Here is a 25,177-nt window from a genome sequence, read left to right as displayed (position 1 = left end):
AGAACGTACAGTAGCGCACACGAAGGCATGGAAGTGGTGAGAATCTCCTAGACGCTGTCAGAATCTAACTGGCAGGAAAAGGGAGAGGCTACTGAAAGACAGAACTAGAAAAAAACTAATTTAAATTACACTTTCAACGTTGTGACAATTGTTTCCCATACCTTCCAGTGAATCAAAACAAAAAAAATCCACTTGGTGGCAAACAGGCTACAAACAATTCCTCCTACACTTACTCCTCCTGCTAAACCTCTATCTACATAAATTCAACCCACTGTTTCACAGAAGTGAAACATCTTTATTTTGTAAATGGCTCTTGGCATCACATCTTCTGTCAGAACAAGTTAGAAAGAAAAAATGCAAAAAAAAAAAATTATGCCTTTTACCAGAAAATTGTATTTTTAATCTTGACAAATTCTGGCTTCTGCATATTTGTTGTAGAACCCAGCCAAAACTGTTCTTTATCGTGCTAATGGCAGAATGCTCCAATCAATGCGCATTGTATTTTGATAATCAGACAGGGAAACTGCAGTCCCATCTCTCTGATGTGCTTCCACTATTCCTCAAGACACATGACACAGGTTTGTAAACGACAGCATTCAGGAAGGGAAAAGGGATGCTATGTGCTATTCTAACGCACTGAGTGTAACTAAATATAGCACTACTGTTTTCTCTTACTTGTAAAAGAATGAATTTGAAAAATACCTCTCCTCCCAAATCTCACAAAAGTATCAACCATCCACCAAAGTATTCGAAGCTCACACAAGACCTCTTTCTCATCATATTTCTCTAATTAAAGCAATATTTTATTTCCGTGGATCTCAAAAGAAACTTTCTAGCCGTATAGCTTCTTCTCCCTTTTACACAAAGCTAGGGAGGGCAAGTATCAGAGATTGAATTTTAGATAGAGCAGCTTGATTATAAACATAGTCTCTATTGGTGCAACTACTTACTTTCTAGGTGCAGGACAGGAAATTTCCTGCTCACCAGTATAAAGCATTTTTCAGTAAACAGATGCAGTCTACTTAGATATTCCTTGCACACACTGCACATGTTATTCAGTAGGTGCCAAACCAAACACACGAGTTTATCTTACTAAACCGATACGCTGTTGAAGTCTCCAGAGCAATATGGTACAGATAAATCCTTGGCTGCTTCACTGTATCCAGATGGTTATCAGGAACCAAATATAATTATTTGGACTTGATCTTTTGAACAGCACAGTCTACAAAACATTGCTGGAGGTTATAAATACATAAGCATTTTCTCCAGTTGCAACTCTCAACTTGAAGTGCTCCATCCCTCCCTCACTAGCAATACTGATGATGTGAAGTGCATCAGTGAAGTGATCCAGTAAAAACGAAACTGCTTACGCATGCAACCTCTCCTTCTGATTCAGTTTCTACGGTGGTGTGCACCTACCAACAGCTCTAGCTCAGGACCAAACTCAGTCAACTTTGCCACCATGTCAAGCATTTCTCCAACTGCAATCTGAAGGTGTGAGTATACAAGAACTCTGTTTAGTACCTCAGAAACACGTCACTCCCTAAAGAGCCTACAGAATACACAATTTACAGCAGAAGCCAGCTATTTCCTTCTACTTTAACCTGAGGGGATTTTAGGAAACACGCACAGACTCTGGTCTTCAGGACTGCCATCTATCTGATACTTATTCATACAATTCACTGTAATGTTCACATGCTATATATTCCAAAGTAGAAACTGGCAGGTGTCCTTTTTTCTATCGTATTTTGAGTCATCTGGGCCATGTTTACAAAGAGTTTACAGTCTAGTTTGTATAAAACACATACATACAAAACTTCTCATGTGGTTTACTGCTGTAAGAGACCAGCACAAGTTTTCTGATAGCAGAAACACAAGTGAAAAGGACACTGTCAGAATTTTTCTTCAGAACAAATGAATTTAAAAAACCCCAACAAACAAATACAAAACAAAACCAACACAAGTAACCATGCTCCTCCCAGAGGTCCAATTCCTGGTTTTTAATTCAAGTCCCAACTGAAGTTTTCTGAACCACTTAAATTCGTATTTGATTTCTTACCTATTTTTCAGCGAAGAAGATGCTCTACAACTGAGGACTAGTTTCGCTACATAAAGTAGCTCAGACAGCTTGTATACATGAGTCACAAGGAAATTAACACATTGAACACAGGACAAGAAGGAATGTTACTGCAACAGCATGAAACGAAAAAAAAGTCAAGGAAACACTGTACAGAGGAAGCGAAAGCAAATTTTACTCAGATCAAAGAATGTTTTGAAAGAAATAAAAAATATTCTGATAATAAATTTTGGGGAAAAAAATGCTCAGATGAAAATAAAAAAGGCAAAAACAAGCTGAAAGAACCAAGGACACAGCAGGAAAAACTACAATACCTCATCCCCCATCTGTGGCACAAAAGGGCACCGACGAGGAATAGTGTCCGTAATCCATGCTGAAGGCAGCCATTCTTCCAGTGTCAGACCGTTTTCTGCCAGAACTCCTACAGCCAGCCTCTGAAGAAAGTGCACACGGAAGATTAATATGAGTAAACTAAGGACTTGGAGAAGCCTTATATTTTTGTGGATTGTTTTATTAAAATCAACTGCCATTTCTTACGTCTATTTATCACAAAAAGGAAACTATTGTCAATGTGAAGATAAATCTTGCTTAACTGCTTCCAGTAACACTGAGAACAAAAAAAATAATCTGAAAAACTAAGCAGATTTTTAAGGGGTTTATTTTTTTTTAGTTTGCTGGTTTTGGGGGTGGTGGGCCTCTTCTAATAAAGACTGAATTTATTAATATTTCAGTAACCACATCTCATACCAAAAAGATAAAACCGAAATACGCCATTCTCTTTAACCAAATCCACGCAGTTGCTTTGGCCCATAAGACACTACAGCTCTACAGCTCACTCCAACTAAGAAGCTCCACAAAATGAGGAAGAGGTTAACAAACAAACAGAGGTAAAGCATGTGGAAGTGATCTAGATTGCGTACATCTATATTACCTCCTGGTATGTTTATTATAATGTGCTAAAAACACTCTGTCACAGATTTTAAGTCCGTATCACATATTTTTAAGTAACGAAGCTCAGCGCAGCTGGTGGTCCTAGATGCAAACTGCACGTCTGTAACTAATAAGCCAGATAGCTCTTTCACAGATTTTAAGTCCGTATCACATATTTTTAAGTAACGAAGCTCAGCGCAGCTGGTGGTCCTAGATGCAAACTGCACGTCTGTAACTAATAAGCCAGATAGAACAGGTTTGTGTACAACCATTCATGCCAGGCTGCTTTGAAAGTAGCAGAAGTCTTGTTTGCATACAGAAAGCAGCCCTACAGAAATCCACTCTGCATCCCCAGACTGCAAATGGGACACTCCAAATGCAACTCCAATGCACAAAGTCAAATGTGGTTTCACCAGGATGGAAACTGCTTAGAGTGCACCACTGGTGGGTACCACAGGAAAAAGCCTGCGCACAGTTAAAAATGACCAAGCAAACAAATAAACCAAAACACAACCCCCCTATTGCAAGACATCACTAACACAGAAGCACATTACGGATTTTGAGGTTCAAACGTTTTGAGGATTTTGAGGTTGTCTTGTGAAAACTGATGCACTGCATCAGGGCAAAGCCTGTCAGCTCATTAGTGAATTATGGGAAGGTAGTAAAAAATAGCTTTTAAACATGTTTTAGATTGTTTTTTGGCGAAGAAGGATTAGAAGATCATTACAAGACCATTCGAGATCTTGATGGTCCATGCATTAATAAAGAAGAATGACATCCTTTCTCTACTCCTTTCATAATTCCTAAGATTCTGTGCCTGGTTATAAAGATTGTCAAAAACTTTCTTCCTCAGCAGAAAGCCCTAATTTTGATCCAGGTTCAGGAATCAGGTAGAACTTTCTGTGAGTAACAACTGTAAGCTCTCTACCCAGTAAGGAGGTAGAATCTCCACCACAAGAAACTTCAAAGACAAACATCTGTCAGAAATTACAGGTATAATTAAGCCTACCTAGGGGCAGAGGGATGTTTTTCTGATATTCCTTCCAGTCTAATATTTCCTTGTGTTTCAAGAAAAGAGCAGGTCATCTTTAAAAATCTGAAATATCTATGTCTGATATTTTTGGAATCAAAGACCTTCTGCATCTTGATAACTGGGACCAAAATGGATGCAAGATTTCACAAATACGTAGTTCAGCTTTCATCTAAGAGGAAAGACTAGGCTGTCAGGCAGTCATATTTTCTATCAAGAAACTAAACTGGAAGTTTCAACCATTAACCACCCCCCACCATCTATTTTCCCAATCTCATTTCTTGTTTCAGACTGTGGAAATACCAAGATACTATTAGTATTGACATTACAACCAATGACTGCATACAATAAGCAAAAAGTAGCCTAATCAAAGAGTAAAGACTACCACCTAACATCCTGCGTGTCATACCACAGATTCACAGCAAAGCTGATTCTATGCCAACCAGCACATCAAAACAGCTGGTTTTTGTCAGCCTACCTTCCAATAAGGGTCAAAATGCTGAAATAATCATTTTAAGGAATGCTGAGGACTCCTAATCTTATAAATAAAATACAGTTATTTAATTACTTAGATGATACAGTTGGTTTCCCTAGGTATTTTTAAAATAGAAGCTATGAGCTTACAAAAGCAATTAGCATTAACCAGATAGATCACTTCTGGTCTCCGTCATGAAAGAATGAAGAAAAGACATTTTCTAAGCTAACAATTAAAACCAAATCAAACCTCCAGAAAACCACAACACACTGAAAATAACAAGTCACTGAAAATTTGCATGTATTTATCTAAACTTGAATTCATGGTTATATTAGAAAGAAATCGAAACAAACAACAAAAACCCAATGGAATTAAATTCCCCTTGACAGAATATAGTGGCAGGCATAATGCAAACATCATACACTGAGGAATTAATAGGAAAAAAAAAAAAGACACAACTGTGCAGACCTGTAAGAAATTGCAACTAAGCAGGGAGACAGAAAAAACACAGGCACATGTTATACCAATACTCGATACATCCACAGAAAGGGAATTTCTGGTCGGAGAAAAGATGGTGTTAAGAACATTACAAGTGTTCCTAAAGTGAAATGTGTCATATTCATGAAGTGTATCATTACAGCAATCTATCATTTGACTTACAAGAGTCAGCAATAATCACTTATTACAAGTAAAAGTCATGATGTGTTTTCAAATTAGTCAATAATACATTTTATACATAACTGAATCATTAATCTAAGACACCAGGAGCGAACACCACGTAATATACAAAGAACATCTAACCTTTTGTTTTCTCTCTTTGGGTTTCCTCTTCTTTGGTGATGTTGATGGTCCATCTTTCTCCTCAATCCCTTTTTTCCTTTCCTTTTTGATTTGCTTCTTTTGTTTTTCAGGTCCTTCTTCATCCTCTGAACTACTTTCTGCTTTCTTTGTTTTAATTTTAAGAATTTTCTTTGGTGGTTGCAAATTGATTCCTGCATCTGCTGTCCAGTCAGAATAATCACTAGAGTAGTCACTACATATGATATACCAAAGGAAAAAAAAAAAAAAGAAATTAAAATCCAAAAGTTAAAAAGCAGTTCAGAGTGCATTAGATTCTGTAATGTAACCCAATACAAGATTATAGTTATCAGTCTAGATAACAACATTTTAAAAATTGGTGCCTAAAACCCTGTATTTTATCTACACTTTACATGGTAGTAAACCAAAACTTGAGGTAGTTCAGTCTTGCGAAGAGCATAACTTCTATCATCCCTAGAAGTAAATCCACTGGTTACTTGGTCAATTGAAGATGACACATTAAAAAAACCCTGCGTATTACTCTTCAGGACTTGTGGTTTTGAATAGCTTTGAACAAAAGCTAACAAACAAACAAAAAACCTGAAGAAGAAACAAAGGTTGGGTTGAAGCTACCTCAATCCTTACTGTCTAATTTCAAACCAAGGGTCAGCAGAAGCAGTTGCACAGCTCAGACTGACAGGAAAGGGCTACCACATGCCTGAGGTTTGAGTGTGCCTGAAAAGAACCGAGTTTCTGCAAAACCAACTAGAAACAACTCTGCTTCTGGCAAACAAAAGGATGAAACCTTCCCCAAATTTTAGTTAGTAATATAGCTGAAAATTGAACCCTGAAAGTTCTAAGTTCTTTTAAATCTTTTGTTCTAAATGTGCACAAGTTTTAGTTATTATTCATTAACTGCTCACAGAGAAAGCCATCTAAAATTTATCCGCAGAACTGTTTTCTGTAAGCTATTCTGTCACTTACCTAGAACTGCCATCACTATGCCAGGCTCTTTCATCATCTTCTGACGTTCCACCACTGGCAACAACTACTTCCCCTTCCTAACAAGGTGGGGCGCAGAGGGGGAGGGCAGGGAAAAAGAAAGCATTTTCTTTGAAACTCAAAGTTGTAATACATGACAATATGACTAAGACTCTTTTAGGCTTTATATGTGTTATAAACATAGCATTATAAAAGCTTTATGTTGTTAGAAAGGTATTTTAGTTTGCAGACAGTTACTTTACTTTAATGGACTTCATTAAAAGAAGTAAGAAATACCTACACAGCTGGACAGACACAGAGTGTAGGGCAGTATTTTTTTTTAAGCATATAGCCAGTGGAGACCCAAGTGCTTCTCAGTGTCCATTTTAAAAGGCCAGCTCATTTTTCTGAGTATTGTCTTGCAGTCTCATTAATATAGTATTTCCACTTCTTTTCAATTAATATCAAACAAAAAATCCAGTACAAACTTTATATAGTTTTGTGACTCGTTTCTCTACTGTAGCTACAGAAGCATGGAACGGTTGAGGCTGGAAAGGACCTCTGGAGGCTCTATCATCCAACCTCCCTGTTCAAGCAGGGCCACCTAGAGCTGCTGCTAGGCCATATAGGCCATACTGAGTAGGCTTACAAATACAGGGAAGATTCAACATTGCTCCCATATACTTTGCAAAATGCCCTTAAAGATGAGCATTTATTCTTTTCATCAATTACTTTTTAGTCAAAACTAACTGCACACAACAGCATGTGAAAAATTAATTCAGCGTAATTTTTTAAAGAGGTGAAACGCACAATGAAAAATGTAACCTGGCTCTCTACCAGAAACAATGCTTGATTAGCTGACAAAATGGCTCACTGAGTAGAAATGGAATACATCAGACTGTCTCATGGAAAAGGAGCTTACATCTGAGGAACTATGTCCATTTTCTAGCTCTTCAGCAGGCCTTGCAGTTTCCTCTACTGCGTATCTCGTACGGTAGTTGTGTTGATTAGCTTGCTGTTTTCTTGAGTCGCTAGTGTCTAGTAAATGATCATGAGAATGGTTCTGTGAAGACATGAAAGTCAAAATACTTAATTTTTTGAGTATATGTTTTATTAACACATAGCATTTTCTTTAATAATAGTACTCAAGGAAGCAATTTTTGCAGTAGCAAGAAGATACAAGTTTCAATGTCACAAAATTCAAAACGGGCCCAAGTCCAAAACTAAACAGCATAGCTAAATATAAGCAACAAGCAGTTCAATATATCCTTCCCAGATAAAATAGAAAATGCTTATCTTTAATTATTAAAACTCTTCATTTTCTACAAGGTACCTATCAAGTAACTACTGATAGGCTGCTAAGAGCTTGTAATAGGTCAAAATTACATTGAAAATGGCCATCAGAGGAAAGCGGACTCTTACAGAGAGCTCCAGAGTGTGTGATTTAGCAACAGAGGGATCAGGTCTGTTGGGAGAGACACCCACATAGCAATACATGCCTTAGCATACAGAGATGAGTGTTAGCAAGTAAAGGCTCTTAAATGGTACGATGATGCATGGAAAAGTTCAAAAGAATGAGTCAGTTGGAAATAATCTGAGATCTTACAAAGCTCAGAAGAATGAAATAAGGATGTAATTACTAAACACTTCACACTCCAGCAAAAAGAGGTTTTGCTCCTCCTGTAGAACATACATAATGCAAACACTTGCTCTCAACACAAAGTATATAATCTTGTATTAGTCCCCAACCCTTGGCAAAAAAACCAAAACAAAAAAACCCCCCAAAAATCAAGAGCTATGACTTCCAAGAGTTTTGTGCTAATCTTTTTGGTATCTGTACTTGAACTTCAGTCCAGCTCAGACCCAACGAAATAGCTTCTGGACACATTTCCTACACCCCACGAAAGGGGGTACGCTTCCCCAGTGCTCTCTTTCTTCCACAAAGAAAACCTCTGCTATCTGTCTATTAGGTGCTGATATGGTTGAAAAAGCCAGTCCCAGGGATGAAGAAAGCAGAAGTGGAGCAAAGAAACCACAGAAAATTGCTATTACCAGAGCCTTCTAGTAGAGCAGACTGCTTGTACCTACTCCTCTTGGATTTTCTCTTTTGCATGAAAGAGAAGATCTTTCTTTCATGTAAGATGAAAGCTGGTACATGACATTAAATTCTTCTTATTGGGCAAAAAAAATAACCCACCTCCTTTTTTTGCAAAAACTACTAAACTTGGCCAAGTAGCAGCGGCTAAGCATTGTTTTTTCTTAGCATGCTGGTTTTGGCTAAGAGTTAACTTTTTCGCAAGAGCTAGTACAGGGCTATGTTTTAGATTTGTGACCACAAATACGGGTGTTTTAGCTATTGCTGAGCAGTGCTTAAACAAAGTCAAGGCCTTTTCAGCTTCCCACACACCACCACCAGCAAGTACGCTGAGGGTGCACAAGAAGTTTGGAGGGGACACAGTCAGGACAGCTGGCCAAAGGGATATCCCACACCATATGACGTCCTGCTCAGCATATAAAGCATTTGTCTTCTCAAGTAACCGTTACAAGTCATTGGGCTCTATATTCCTGGAGATGGTTGAACCTGCCTGCCAAAGGGAAGTAGTGAATGAATTCCTTGGTTTTGCTTTGCTTGCATGCCTGTATTTTGCTTTATCTATTAAACTTTTTCCCAACCCACCAGTTTTCTTACTTTTATCCTTCTGATTATCTCTCCAGTCCCAGTGTGGGGGTTGGGGGGGTGGGGAGCAGCAAGCAAGTGGCAGCTGTGTGTTGCTTGGTTGCCGGCTGGAATTAAACCACAACGGTCTTCCTCGACATGCAGAACTCTGGTAGTTAGAGCTTTTCTCCTACCCTCACTGTTAAAAGAGACATGCTTTTTTCAGGCATGACTGCAACTGCCCATCTGCCTCTTAGTATCGTGAAACGTCGTAGGAGGAAGCATGGACAATAGGATGGAATCACATAAGCTGAGGGAAACAAATCAGTCAAGTACCCTTTAGTTGACTAATCCAAGGCCTATTCTGCAAAAGTTACATTAGAGCTTTACTGTAATGCTCTTGTTTCTAGAAAGAAGACAAAAGTCCTAAAAATTCACATCCCCGTTTCTATTCAGAGGTGAGATCTCTCAAATTATTATGATAAACACAGCTTCCCCCTACTTACACTGTAACTATGAATCCTTGGATAATTTAAGCGCTTTGCATTACTCTGGGTTTGGAAAGAATTCTTCTCTTTCGTCAGTTCAAAGATTAAGGAAAAAAGCTTTCACCCCCACCCCCCCTTCATTCCTTTATGGAAGCAAGTAACATAACTGTACAAATATTGGGCCATAGTGATGCCAAACTGTTTTGGGAAAGAGACAAACCCAAAATAAGAATGAAGAATCAAAACCAAAAACAAAACCACAAGTAGTTATCCATACGTAACAGAATGATTGAAGTTTGTAGGGATCTCTGGATGTCAGCTTGTCCAACCCCACTGCTCAAGCAGGGATCAGAAAAAGGACCATAAGGTATACATCTTGCAAAAAAACCCTGTATTTTAACATCACTCATATTCAACACAGCTTTGCCAAAATCTGGTGTGAAGCCACAGGACAGGCAGGTCTTCATTATTTTGGGAACAAAGGACAGGACTGCACATGAAGGTTTGACTACAAAGATAAAGTATTACAAGCTTTTTCTGACAAAATGGTATCTATCACCAGCATGTTCAACAATGATTGAGGAAACAGCTGATGATCTCCGGACAACTCCACACACCCCCACACCCCCCCATATAAATCTTAAAGAAAGAGCTTTAAGTTAGACTCTCAACTCTAATAGGAAGCTTGAAAATAAAGCTAAGATAACCTGATCCTCAAATCAATAATCGCTTGCTCTCTCTTGATACACTTTACAATGAACGATAGTCATATATGCTGACAAGTACTCTGTATCATATCCAAGGCCTCCAGTCAGTATCAGAGCACACCTACAGATACATTTGAAATTATGCCTACTGTCAGAACAGTTTTTCTGTGAATTGCAAATGATGGCATTTCCTGTATCTGAGAGGGATAGATACAAACAAGCTATCTGGACACTGCTAAGGGTCTTTGTAGCACCATTTGTGAAAGATACAGTGGAAATTCAGTAGTGTCCTGATGATCCAGACCACTGCGTTCTACCATCCTTACAGCTGTGACTCCACTGGCAAGGCAGAGCTTTGATGTGCTTTCCTATGGGGCTGCAGCAATTTTGGACATCTTCAGCTGTATAATTTCATAGTATTTCTTCACCAGCAGTATTTATTTTTTATCTGAAAATGGTTCCTCCTTCCCTAAGACAATAGGAATTACCCTCTACTAGAAAGTTAAACAGAGGCAGGGCACAAGCACATGTCCAGTATCAGAAGTCCAACACTACACAGATGCTCACAGCCTCTTTAAGACAAAGAAAGGAAACTTTGGCTTTTTTGTTTGCACATGCTTTTCACATGATGTTTGAAATGTTATGCTGAAAAAAAAAATTCATCAAGTAGCCTACATAACTGTTTTCATTCATTATTAGATTTGCTATTTAAATTCTTCAACCCTGACCTTTAAATTCTATGACCTTAAATTTTTCCTTACTGAATTTCATTTTTTATTTATTTGGAGAGGGATACTTTGCTTTACCAAGGTCATTAATATATACTTTTGTCCAAATTTAATATGGTTCAATGACCATGAGAACCCCAGATGATACATAAACAAATGCCCAAACTGTTAGCGCAAAAAGCAATTTGGTTTTTTTTCCTCAGAGTGGTTGAGGTTGCAAGCACCTCTGGAGGTCATCTTGTGCAACCTCAATGCTCAAGCACAGCCACCTAGAGCTAGTTGCCCAGGACCACGTCCAGACAATTTTTTACTGTCTCCATTGCTGGAGACTCCACAGCCTGTCACAGAGCCCTGTGCTTGATGATCCTGAGAAAAATCTGAAATACAGTCCCACTTTGAACCAATGCCATCTGTCATCAAGGTTTCTGTCTGGTGTTTTAAAAGCATTTTTGTTTCATAATAATCAGAGAAAAACCCATTCATCACCAATGACTTCAGAAGTCTACCTGAGTTCTTCATCTGACATGCAGATTGGTGATACTAAATACTATTCAGGTCAAAATACCCAAGCTTCTAGGTTCTCCTACACAACTCCACTAGTCCCTCAAGCAATCACATACAGAAATTTCTCAGTATGACCTGGGTCAAAGAAGCATGGGTTTTCTAACTTTTAATATCCAAATACTTCTGTGTCTTCCATCTAAGTTGCAGATATTGTTAAAGAAGGAAAACTGATCTATAATTATGTACTGATTTTAAACAGACCCTAAAATGACCCTGGACTAAAAATAAATAGTAACACTCTGAAATCTCCTCAAAAAGTAATTACAGCTCCTCTGTGTTCTTCCTTGTGGACCTACACGTTAATAACTGCATCTGTAATCCAAAACTCAAACATTTGTTCTTGCCCTCATTTTCATTTTACTTCTGTATTTTCAACTCTTTTCAGTTAGAAGGGAACAGAGTACTATTTTATGATTATTATATGAACAGAACTGATAAATTTCCAAAGTTGGTATAAAAATCAGTATTCCTACCGGTATGAATACAACTGAATTTGCATACGAGCACTATGTTTTAATACAAGCCCTGTTTACTCCATTCCCAGACCAGCTGACAGTACTGTAGAAAGACAGACTTTCCAGAATTCTTGATTCTCTAATTCTTAGGTCTATAAATGACTAGAAGGTGATGTTTTCCCATGTATTTTCTTTGAGGTATTCCCTATATCTTCTAGATAATAAATTCTCTTCACGAAACCCTTAACAATTCACTATGCAACACAGGAGGACTACTAGGAACAAGTTACAAGGTATCAGTATCAAAATATGCTGCATTCACATAAGAAAAAGCAAGATTTTACAGAGCACTTTCCAGATATATCATTGACCTAACACAGCTTGTATTTAAAGCCACACAGTCGCCTCATACAACAGCAATAGAAGAGCTGCTATAATTAGAGTTACTAATTTCTTTTGGTTTTTTTTAAATAATTAAGTTACTAATTTAAAAAAAACCCTAAAGTATCACGCAACAGTTTCTGGTGTGCACAGTCTTGCTTCTCTTCTCAGGTGTTTATTTGATTTTCTTACGGACACTACAGAAGATGGCAATTTCACTCCTACTGTTCAGACACTGAGCAAAAGCACTGATTATGTTAAACATAAGCAATAATGAAAACCGCCAAAATCTAAGCAGTTTATTTAATTGGCAGACTCACAGCACTCTGGTTCAAGCACCCTTTTGTTCTAGCAAATTTGCTTATTTAAAGCCCATTTGATACTTAACTCATTTCTGAATCCCTCTGAATTACCTCAAGGGATCTGAATTAGTGTACTTCTCAAGAACCCAAGCTCTCTAAAAACAGACATTTAATGAAGAATGAACTATGGAAAAATATGAAGTTTTTGTCCTGAGATGCCATAAAAAAGTATCACGCAGGGCTTAAGAAGCATTTGTTTAAATGTTCTAAAACTGTTACTGTAATTAGTATAATACCTAATATATACACCTAATTACTATATGGATAATTTACCGACATACTCAAGTGGAGAGACTATGACTGTCTACTTTCTGCTATGTTTCATCAGGACTAAGGTGGGAAGTGTCTAAAGGATTTACCAAGTTATCTCTCCCTCAAATTCCGGGCATCAGATAAATAGGACCAAGGTAAATGAAGGGCACAGTCTTTCCTGGGAAAATATATGAAACTGAAGAAAGGTTTTCCTAAGCTAGCTTTTGCTCTGAATGATTTTAAGGGTATAAATACACACAATGAAAATATGGTGCTCAAAAGGATCTAGTGCTACCTTTAAAGGTCTGGAGATTAAAAATTTTCTCCTCTGAGAGATTTTCAAAAACATCCATGTTTCTTTGTTTCAAAGATGTTATAAACTAATTGCTGAAACCAAAATGCTGGACCAACTAGCCTACTTTGCTATTTTTATGTCCTAGTGGTATTTTAGGAAAACTGTAACCCAATTAGAAATTTAAGGGTAAAGTTTGTAGGAATTTATGTTATCAGGAAGGTTCTTTTGACTGGGCTATAGCTGAAGAGGGGGAAAAAAAAAAAGAAAAAAAATCACACCCTGAAACCCTTGAGCAGTGCAATCATTTAATTCAACAAAACGAAACTCTAATTCAGCACCAAAATACATCCCCCCTCAAGACAAGAAAGAACTTTGTGAAAATTGGAATTTGTGAGGCCCATTTTCTCTGATTCCCATGAGAAAAAAATAGGAATTAAAGATTTCTGATGTCCTGGTATTTCGCTACCGAGCCCTGCCATGGCCACCTCCAAAACCACAAGTGGCATAGAGCTTCTTCCCTACCCTGTATGTCCAAAATCTGGAGGTACTCTGAAAAATATTTGTTCACTTTATTTTCAGCAAACACAATGTTGATGACTGCAACATTAAAATTAGTGTATCCAGTATCATTTCTTAAGATAGCAATGCACACAATTTTAACACAATAAAGAAACTGAAGAAAAATTTAAGAACAAAGAAACTGAAAATTATTTGGGGACTGTCTGGGGGTGGGGGAGTGTTCATCTTCTTTTGAAAGCTTTACTTTGGTTGACTACAGTAAAAGAAGCAAAATTCTATGCTCCAATTTAGTACCAAGTAGAAACTTGTCCATCTCATATTTACTTTTTCTACTGCACATAAAATTAATTCATTATTAAAAAAAAATGCAGAAGCACTACTAAGCATCTGAAATTTACTTATTTTGAGATCGCCTTCAATCTCCATCCCTTTCTCCCCAAGAAAGGGAATAATAAACAACACAGGCTCTAAGTATGGTACTCTGATAATGTTAAGCGCATAGTCTTTTTTACACTTTTTCTTAATATTTCATTTCTTCATTTTTCCACCTTGAACCCCATAAGTGGTTTTTACTTTTCAATGGATAATTTGTAGGCATTCTTGAAGGCCTGTATTTTACTAAGCTTTTGATTAAGGGTGAAACAGTCTCATCTACAGTAAGTGTACTACAAAACTGAAAGCATGGCTTCTCTTCTACCGTTGCTTAAAGTTTATTTCCTTTATTACAAAGTTATTTGCCATATTATTCTTCCTATTATTTAGCTAGAAAAGCACAGATAAGCATGTGAGATAGATAAATAACTGATTTCTAACAAACAAAATATAAAATGATTTTTGTAAATACCGTTTATACAGCCTTCACATTTTCTTGCAGGCAAAAAGGCGTAAGATTGAAGTGTTTGAAAGTTATATGAAAACATCGAGTCAGTTAAGACATTTTATTTTCAATACAACCCATTCCCTTCTATTTCATCTATCCTGTCTTCCTCTTTTCTGAAAAACATACTCCAGCTCTAGCAAAAAGCATGACTTAAAACTATGCCATAGAAAACGGCAATGTAATTATTAGTGTACCATGAGAGAAAATACCCAATTCTGTATTTGGAGATGTATTTAAACGTGTTAAGAATTGTGCCTTCAGTTTTAATCGAACCTTTCCATGGAACACTATGTCAAACAGCAGACAATAGTAGCAGGATGTATTGATTAAAAGTGACAGATTCCCTACAGCAGATCATGGCCCTAATACCAGATTCGAAGGGCTTCTCACTTAGGGGATTCTAAAAGCAATCCCTGTAGTGAAACAACAGTAGAGACATGCCTCCTCACTCTGGGGAAGTAAACCAATTCCTGTACCGTTGGTTTTTAAATTTAAAAATGAGAAGAGGAATGTAAATTTATGTGGCCTAACACATGGAGTTAAATTTTACACTTCTTTCTGCAATAAGGTCTAAGTGACTACTTACCTTAGAGAAAGTAGGTATTTTGTTTTCTCTTTGAATATGACTCGTTACATGTTTTCTTTTCTCTTCAGATCGATAAACTCTTACTTCTTCTTCTCCCTTTGCTGTTCTCCATTCTTCCTGCCTACTGAAAAAACAAAATTGAGATGTTAAAGCAAAATAATATTCCAAATCAAGGAATGAACGTTCAAAATTTACAACATTCTTTGAGCAACAGAGTAGTCCTTCTCTTTACACTCAGGATATGACTTTAGAATTATCTTTTCTAAACAAAGTAAGATTTCAGTCTTACTCTAAAAAGCTAGAGCAGCTTATGTCTGAATGTGGCTAGAGGAGTTTTTTGACTTACTGATTTAAGTATTCATCTCAAGAGTTGATTACGGAACAAAGTTTCAACGCAGAAATCAAAATTCATCTCAGGCAGCTAATGGATTAGGTCAGTGTCCAGCCACGAAATGCCATATAATGGCAGGAACAAATGAAGTTAAAACATACTGTAATATCATGCTACAGGTCAGCAAACATTGAGGCAGCTAGATCCCATTGCACATACAAGTTAAATTACTCTGTCATTTGTTAAATGCTCAATTTTTATTCACAATAGTTCTGTAATTTCAAGATTCTTCAAGTAATATGCAAACAAAAATTGATTTCACACTGAAACTGATTTTATAAAAATATGAGACCACACAATGGATAAATACGACACAAATAGTTCCGTAACAATGTGAATTCCGAACTTGTTCAACCTCACTATGTTCATCAAACCAAAATTCATTGCAAACTTGGACTATATTTACCTGGCCACACCAGAAGACAATTCAGGTACTACAACCCTTCGACTCCAAGCCACAAGGTCCCGTTCAGTGGCTATTTCACTTCTTGGTGCATTGCTGTGCATCTGACGCACACCTTCAATTTGTCCACTACGTCTTAATCCTATATTTGGTGGTGAATGCACTTCTGAGGTAGAACTTACAGATCCTGGGAAGTCAAAAAGTGATAGTTGTACTTGATCTGAAATGCTAATGAAAGCATTTAAAAACAAAAATTCAAAATGGAAGGAAAAAAGAGTTTTACTTTATCAATTAATATTTGATTTTTTTTTGGAAGTAAGTGAACCTAATTTATAGACACGACAACACACACTCTTAAACTGGGCTTCAGTACTCGTAAAAATTCACATTGAAAAGAAGCAGTTATATCAACAATCTGAAGTGAAGCAAGTGTTTCATTGATTTGCTTTTCTTTAAAAATGCTTTTGAAAACATTTACATGAAGCTGACTATTGCTGCTACATTCTAGATCTGTATTATTTCACTGTATCAGTGTGTTCCTTAAACAGTCTTCCACCTTCAAAAAAATGAAGCCACAACATTGGAAATTATTAGGAATCCAAGCTATAAAATTCACAGACAAGAAAGTGAACTGGCCAAAAGATTAAAAAAAGAAAAATCCCACAAAATCCCAAACCAAACCATACTTACATGCAAGATCCTTCAAACACCTAAGTTATAGCAGAATTTCAACATTTTCCCACAATTTTCTGCACACAGGCTATTCTTGCTTACTCAAATGGAGTGTTAGCCATGACTTTTGAAGTGTTGAAAACCACCATGTAATCTAGTGCAAGACACTGAAATATGTAACAGCTGTACTGAGAAATAAGTATCTCCTTCCTCTTTTCTCCCTCCTATTTCCTTATTTGAGAAATTTAGATTTCAATCAAGTACATGGCCAATTCAAAATTAAACAGTAGGGTAGTTAATTCTAAGGGAACGTAGTTGCTGCAAATTCCCCCAGTGAGAAGACAATGACTTTAACAAAGATAAATTTGTAATATTAAGAATCCTGGCGTTTCGCAGAAAGGTAAAAAAAGATGAAAAAGCTGCATTATTTTCTATTGCTCCATACCTCCTTTCTAGTCATTAAAAAAAAAAGGCATAAATCACACACAGTAATGTGTGTGATTTGTGTTTTCCAGCTCTCAGCTGTTTCAACAAAAAAGCCACAACACCGATCCCCCAGTAATCTACCTCTGCTTATCCGGCTGGCACTACTGGTTCCTGCCTCCCCAGAACGTCTCTGGTCCTGCTCTTGCTGAAGTCTTTGAATCATGCTATCCAACGGACTAACTTCTTGATTTGCTTGCTGACTAAGAACTTGATTCAGTCCTGTGAATACAAGGGAACAACACACAAATGTTGAAGAAACAAATGTTACAAACAGCTTATTTAACTTCTAGCTTTGAAACTAACCACAGTATATAATCACATGGGTAAGCATGTATACACACGGACTACTGTGTATTCTTCCAACAGCCGGTTTTTAAACAGAACAATTCTTAATACATTGAGAGCATTATATTTTCTGAGGCAGGGTCAAGATGATCACACGTTACTTCTAATGAAAGTTTAAACTTTATCAAGTGCCAGGAAGTCGCAGAAGCTTAATACAACTGTTTTTGTCAGCTCAGTCAATGTAAATTGCTCAAATGTGTGCTTAGCCTGCCCCAAAAATATTATAAAACATTTTAGAATGAGCATCAACAAAAGAACTATATCAAGAAGGTATAACTGAATTGGAAAATAATTATCTATAGTGGTCAAGCAGTAAAAATGCTTGATTGAGCTCCACATAGACATGATGATGGCACAGGTTAAGTAATGCTAATTTTCTTTGGTATGCAAAACAGAGAAGAAACCTCCTTTTGGGTAGGTCTCTTAAATAAAAGACAGAAAACAGCTCTCACAGAAGTGATTACAAAGTGATAATACTGTTTCTGCACAGCAAGCAAAATCCGCAGCATGTAAGCATGAACACCACAAAACCTCTTTTCATACTCACAAGGGTCAAAAAAATTGAGAGGTATAGAGAAAAAAGCAAGGGTTACTGATTTGAAAAGGAAACCAGATACCTCCAAATGGAATAGTCAGATGGTGGAGTGGAATGGTGGGAAGGTCTGGTTAAGAGAAGTAGAACTTGCAAAACTTTGTAATGAGGGATGACAATGTTCAAAGAAATAAGCTACAGATCATTTTCCCAGCATGATTCAAAAGAGGTAGCATAAACTGCACTTTGCAAGATCAAAGAAAAGATAGTACAGTAATTGTGCTATGAAATGAAGAGCTTCGATTACATGGCTAGACAGGAGCAGCCACCTCTTCAGAGACGATGGTATGAAGGAAGAACATAAACATTTAAGACAGTGCTCTCAGGGTTTCAAGGTTATTGCAGTTGAAGTCAACTTCCTTAAGATAGCAGAAGCTTGGAATCACGGAATGAGTTCTAGTAAACTGGATGTTTTCTGACTCATAAGTGAAACCGTCAGATTTATCTGGTGATCTAGTGAACAGACATACCACCTACTGAAAACAATGTGAAATACTACTAATAAAAGAAGAATGATCTTAAATAAGGAAACTGCTACCTAAACAAAATTAATGTCTTATGTATTCAGCTTGTGAGATTTTGCTTTCACAAGTAACTGTAACAATCAGTAAGTTTGTTTTGTTTTTCATTAAATGAAATAATAACCACACTGGCATGTACTTTAATTTTTCAAAACATATGATTTAAAGGAGCTTCATGTACATCTAAGCAGTAAATCAAGCACGACTATTTCATTCTCCCTACTCTTACAAGCCACTACAGAAAACTTGACAAGAAATAAATCGTCATTGCTCTGAGGGAGAACCAACAAATCTCACAATAAAGTTGCAGAAAAAAACGGAGCTTCCTTAGTGGAAGGGAAAATATAAAATACATGAACACAGTTTAGCTCTGCAAAAAACTGCATATATCGTTGCTAAACTGTAGAAAAATGTTTTCTGTCTCTGCATCTCTCTGGCTCTCTGTCAGTCTGGTTGATGGCTTCCTGCTATTAAACCAAATGTTACGGACATCATCTTCCTATAGGCATTCATGTGTCATGCAGCCACACCATGGAAATCAATATTGTTGGGTCTGTGTGTAGAGTCTCACTTGCTTCAAGAGATTCTATTGGGAGAATGTGCCCAGGACATTTTCAAATTTGGAGAATTTCAGAAATGTCATGGATCCATGACGTAATTGTAGTAACAAAGTAAAATCACATCCTTCCTTGGACATCGAAATTAGCTTCAAAGCCACTAGCTAAAAACTTAGAAATAAAACATGGCATACATTTATCAGAAAGGATTTTTTTCCTTCTTACAGTTGCTTCTCAGGTAGCATTTCTCCCTACAATTTCAGAAGGAATATGGAAATGCTCCTTAAAAATTGTTATTTAAGTATTCAGTGTCTTATAATCCTCAGGTCTACAAATGAGGATAGAGAGATCTTTTGGTAACAACACTGTCAGCCAACCTCCCTGGAATGTCTGACACACCACAGGCTTAAGTATGGTGTATATATAAGCCATTGCTTCCAGGCACCATCAGTTTCCCCTATTTTCAAGAATATCCAAATACTTGTCAAGGCTTATCTTGAAAACACTGAAAGCTTCCTTCATCAGTCACTGTTTGCTCATTCATACTAATATCTAACTAGTGACACATAAGGAGGGGAAGTTTTAAATCCCCACCCACGTGGACTACATTTAGGCAGTTACCAACAGCCAGCCATTGGCCCAAAATAGGCACATTCCTCCCATTTTGTGTGCATGGAGGATACCACTTCAGAGGAACTTCCTAGATTTTGTATCCTCAACAAGTCTTCAGACTTCTCTAACCAAACCATCAAAGCTTAAATTGAACAACTGCCTTCATATAAAGCGGATTTTGCATGTTTCAGGTGTCCTCTCATTTTTCTCTTCTTGTAGGTGTTACCTGTTCTAATCAATCTGTCTAGGAAGATCAGTCTACTTCCTAGGTTTTCTGAAGCAGGAAATCTTACCCTAGAGAGATGAACTGAAAACTCACTCATCATCATACATTGTTCCAATAATGAAAGGAGGTCCAAGCTAACCGGCACTGTAGTGTCAACTAATACTGATTTGATCAAAGACAATACTGTAAGTGAAGTTGTGAAAAGCATGAAACTGATTCACAAGCAATCAGTGCCAAGAATATTGCAATTCTTCCACGCCACATGAACTACTATGCTCAGAAATAGGAAAACAACAAAAGGACAAAGTGAAAGGGAAACTGTAGAACACCTGGAGTCAACTAGAGAGGCTACAGTGTAGTGAAGTGAAATTTTCCATACCTGAAGATGTCACTCCCATCTGAGGAATAAGCTGTTCCTCCCTGCAGTTCTCACGACCAGGAACTAGTCTTTGATACCTTGCAGGATGAGGGTTGCCATCCACATCAACCAAAAATGGGGGAGGCATAAGGTGTGGAGCCTGCTGTGTCTGTTCATCCAGGACAAAGTTGTTGGCATCACGGATAAGAGGCCGATAATCACTATGAAAGAACATCTGATCTGCTATCTGTAAACAAAGTCATTTTGTAATTTTTTAAAGAACCTATTAAGAAAAATTATCAGAATATAACTGCCAAAAGTATTTTTAACAATGTTACTCGTGGCTGCTTTTGCAAAAACAAGGTTATAAGCTGGTCTGTTTATCTCAGTTTAAAGGGGAAAATTTAATGACTCCATGATTATTTTTTATTCCCAGTACTCCTTTTCTATATTATAGTGGAAGGAGAATAATCCATATGTTTAAGCATCAGAAGCATTTAAAGAGCAGGGTAATGGGGCAATATTTAACTACTTGAAGACATCTGACTAAACACAGCATAGACTTATTAAATAGTTTACAAATTTTCTTCTATAATCTGAATATATGTTCTGATGATGAAAAGTGTCACAGACTTATGAGCTATGGTGTAGGAAGAGGAGGAATAGGAAAATATTTATCACATCACATCATTGCCAAACAATTTAACACCAGCAGCCAAACATATATATTCCTATTATAATGCTAGATATATGAAAAGTTTCAGTAGATTAAAAAAAGTTGATCTAAAGTTGGATTCTTCAGGCTCAAAGTTCTCTTTTTTTTTTATTTCAGTCCACCTACTCATGATTTATTCTAGATGACTTTCCACAGACACTCAGGACTGAGAAATTCTTTTGTCCAAATAGTACATAAAAAGGCTTATGCTCCATCCCTCATTGGCACATATATCACAGTATGGTGCAATCAGAAAGATATTGAACCACAAGAAGAAAAGAGAACGAAAGGGAAGCTGAAGCTTATACTGCACATCCCAACAGTACCTACTAGCAAGAAAACCCCTTCGCAGCTCATGTACTCAGTTTAGGTTTGAACACAGAAAAATAAAATCATAAAATAATAATTCACTTAAATTACATTTCCAGTGTAGTATAAAACCGATTAAACAGTTGACTCAAGGCATAAGAGATCTCAAAAAAATCTCAAGTGTTAAAGACAGGTATTTGAGTACAGACAGAGGAATGCCTAGATTGCTGTAGAATATACTGCAATTTCTGAAGTGTGCTCTATCATGACCAATCCATAAGATAGTTTCCAGTAACTTGTTCTGTAGAAATAAGGAAGAGTTTATAGCATCTGCTTAGATGTCTGGTCTCTCAGTGAGAGAGGTCTCCCGTCCTGGGTGTGACAAGACAGGAAGGAAAGATGACAACATCGGTCAACATGAGAAAGTGCCTTCATACATCTACATGAGGTGGATTTAAAATAAAAAATTTTTAAAAAGTCATAGGAATCATGGGCTTTGGACACCACGAAAATTCAGAAAAGTAACAACAAGAAGAAATTGGAAAGATGCAATGACCAAGAATTTACTTCAGGGATTCAAAAGGCTACCCTTACAAAAGTGCATATGGACAAGGTGCAGTAAGAAGACCTGACTGGACGAAGTCTTGTTGCCAGATTCTCTGTGAACTTAACGAAGGCTGAATGAGACTTTCACATGTCTGACAGAACCAAGGCCTGCTTAACAACTTTGCTCCTTCAGCTTAAATAGCTCACTATGATAAAGATAGAGATCCTATAGAAGGACTTAACGATTTTCCCTAGAATCAAAATAGTGGAGCATCCAGTATTTTTTCACCTAGTGTAAATCTTCCTATTAAGTACTTCCTACACTGAGAAAGAAGCAATTCCCATGGTATGATCACACAAACTGAGTTTTAATGTTCTGTAATTTGGCTGTACAGTGTTACATCCCAGGTTTTGTAACTACAGGAAGATCTGAAAATCCTTCCTTAGATTCAGGGACCTCTACTAGAACAGTCTCTGGTGAAAGACCATGAGAGACTCCTCTGCAGTTAACCTTCTGTGTACTCTATAGAGCAATCAGGTATGGTAGTAGGGTGGAAAGCAAACAACAATTTACTATTGCACACAATAAGAATGGCATTTCAGGGAGAACCCAGGCTCAGACCAACTCTCGGGTAGAACACTGGAATGTCCCTACTGGAACCCAGGGCAATAATCTTATTCTCAGGCTATTCCAAGTCCTGAGAAAAATGAGAATTAGATATTTCAGAGAATCTTAAATGGTTATGTTCAGCAGACAATCAGTTAAAAGTATTAACAATTAGACCTATTTCTTCTAGATATACATCTAGAGATGAAATTCATGACAAGAAGATACTATACCACCATTAGGACACAGGAGTTCTCCGTACATATGACTTCAGAAACCCAGCTTGGGGTTTAAATGCCAATGTTTTCCATAAGGTCTGAGCTCTACAGACTTTCCTTCAGTAATTACACTACACATTCAAAACTCAAAAAAAGATCTCCAAAAGTTGTTTCTCCAAATGCACAACTACACAAATGCAAAGAGATTTTCCCCCATACTGTGCCAATCCACCACACAGGACCTATCAATCTGCAAGAATGAACTGTGGTTCGGGCAGTCTACAGGAACAGAAAGTTCAGTGATCTAGTCTAATGTAAGATGTAAAAACAACAGAAAGGTACCTTATGCTTTTGGACATTAGGCATTTTTGGACAAGTTTCCAATAAAGCAAGAACTTCTGAAGAGCACATACCCTGTTGACAGTGAGCTCAGCTCATCTCTGGTGATCTTCACACACTCAGAAATTTCAAGTGAGATTGGCTTAAGTTTCCCTTAATTGGGTCAAATAACAAAGGAGCCCTAAACAAGCAGCAAATTTTTTCTCTCCCCACTAAAAAATTACTCCATAAAAACATGTACCTCCCCAAAAAAGCAAAAACCCCACACCCACAACCAAACAAACCAAAAACACCCCACTGTCATCTCTGTGGCCAAGATCCCACTGGGGAAAAAAGCACCCCAACAGTGGTTCCAGTCAACTAGGAAACACTGGTACTATCTGAATATAACATGAAAAAACATCTATGTGGAAAATTTAAAGAGTCTGCACTCTCAGAGCTTACACTATCTAAGTATCATCGTCTTGGGCACAACTCACGTATGCAGGAATACAGGAGAGGTTACCACGCTCCTTTCTTCTGTAAAAGTCGTCCCCCAAGAGGGAGAGAAACCACTTCAAAGACCAACATCTCCCCCCACCAAAAGAGAGGCAGATCCTACTAGAGCATATTCTCACAAGATGTCTGAAAAAACTCTAAGTATCTGAGGGGGGAGGACAGAAAAAAGAACACCTGATCTTCAGCATCTACGTATCTGCAGTTACATTTTTCCATAAATCAGGTCAGACAAAAACAGAAGAGGAGATGGAACCAGGCAAGAAAGAGATTGGAAACTTCCAAGCTAAGTTTTCTGAGAATTGAAGGTTGAGGTTAAAAAGGTAACAAATTTGAGTCCTATTTCCTCCCACTTCTTCTCTGGTCAAGAATGCCAAGATTACCACTGGCACAGTAACAGCTGGAGAGAGTAATTTTTAATCACCTTGTGAGGAATTTAAACATAATCTTTTCTCAGAGACTGCAGCAAAAATCCCAAGAGAACAAAGGGTCTGTAGAATTCAAGAGGTGAAAAGCAAATATTTCCATTCTTCAAATAGATCTAATCCCTCACAAGGTAAATTCTCAAATGACAGTTTAAAAGAAACTCTCTGTCTATCACAGCAAAAGCAAAAAGGCTCTTGGTTTTAATTTCATTTCCAACATTACGGAGTAGCAGAGGACGATTCACAAAATGACTGGAGTGAAAAATAAACCTGTAACAATCCATGGACATGGTAAGAAAAACGTTTCCATTAGGACTTTAAAGTTTGGAAGAGTAAGAACTCTGAAAGACAAAGACCTTGAAAATGATCTGATAATTCTGGTTTTCGGTGCTTGTGGTATCTCTGCTCATTTGTTTTCTTTGAAATCAAGGGGAAATACACAATCATAACAACAGGGATAGCAACCACAGCCAAGTGCCCAGTACTTCAAATCATGGTTGAGAGACATGAAGAAAAAAACAATACCTCAATACGCAAATGCTGTTGTAATTACCATGAAAATAAGATCTGGAAGACTACAGAAAGAAATGCAGTGGCTTACAGGACAAAGATTAAGGTTCCTTTTGTTTTCCATCCTTCGGGCCCCTCTGTGTTGCTGTTTGCCAAAATGCCTTCAAGGCCTGCCTGACTCCAAAGATCCAAACCAGGAGGCAATATCCAGAAGCCTGCACTATGCCAACAGTCTTTTTTTAACTATCAGCTACCAGAAGCAGAGATAAAAATCCTGAAGTAGGTATGTCCATGTAAGTCTTGGAAAGAGGGAGAAGACACACACTTCACCTCTTCCCTGGGTGGTAATGTAACCAGGACCTTGTGGGCGCTCCAAACTAAGTCAGCTGTATGGTTTATAGAGCATGTTCATCCACAGAGAAAAAACTAACACCACACATCTTTACAGTCATGAGGGTCTGTGGCAAGACATCCACACTTGGAATACACAATGTAGACTATGGTGTTAGAACAAAGATGTAATATTTTAATCACACAGTAATGGAGGAACATTGCTGTGTAAGCACCAAGGCATTCATGACAGCAGAACTTCATTAGCAGACATAAAACTGTATCACCAGATCATATAGTACATTTACTGTAAATAATTGTCTCCCAGGCTATGCAATGTTTAAATGTTTAAATAC

The 25,177-nt window shown here is 37.4% G+C and overlaps 1 protein-coding gene across 1 annotated transcript in view; it reads right to left on the bottom strand.

The window, feature by feature from the left end:
* The window catches only part of PHIP (pleckstrin homology domain interacting protein), a 96,195-nt gene that overhangs the window by 24,471 nt on the left and 46,547 nt on the right, over positions 1–25,177 (bottom strand). The window contains exons 13-20 of the mRNA XM_010133631.1: positions 20,349–20,574; positions 17,198–17,335; positions 15,962–16,145; positions 15,165–15,288; positions 7,214–7,354; positions 6,295–6,371; positions 5,314–5,545; positions 2,392–2,511 (exon numbers count right to left, since the gene is read on the bottom strand). Of these exons, the coding sequence (XP_010131933.1) occupies positions 2,392–2,511; positions 5,314–5,545; positions 6,295–6,371; positions 7,214–7,354; positions 15,165–15,288; positions 15,962–16,145; positions 17,198–17,335; positions 20,349–20,574 (1,242 nt within the window). The remainder of the gene's footprint in view (positions 1–2,391; positions 2,512–5,313; positions 5,546–6,294; positions 6,372–7,213; positions 7,355–15,164; positions 15,289–15,961; positions 16,146–17,197; positions 17,336–20,348; positions 20,575–25,177) is intronic.

Source organism: Buceros rhinoceros, unplaced genomic scaffold, assembly GCF_000710305.1.
Source record: "Buceros rhinoceros silvestris isolate BGI_N320 unplaced genomic scaffold, ASM71030v1 scaffold3873, whole genome shotgun sequence".
Lineage (NCBI taxonomy): Eukaryota > Metazoa > Chordata > Aves > Bucerotiformes > Bucerotidae > Buceros > Buceros rhinoceros.
Note: the sequence above shows the minus strand (reverse complement) of the source record. Positions and strands in the feature narration are given on the sequence as shown.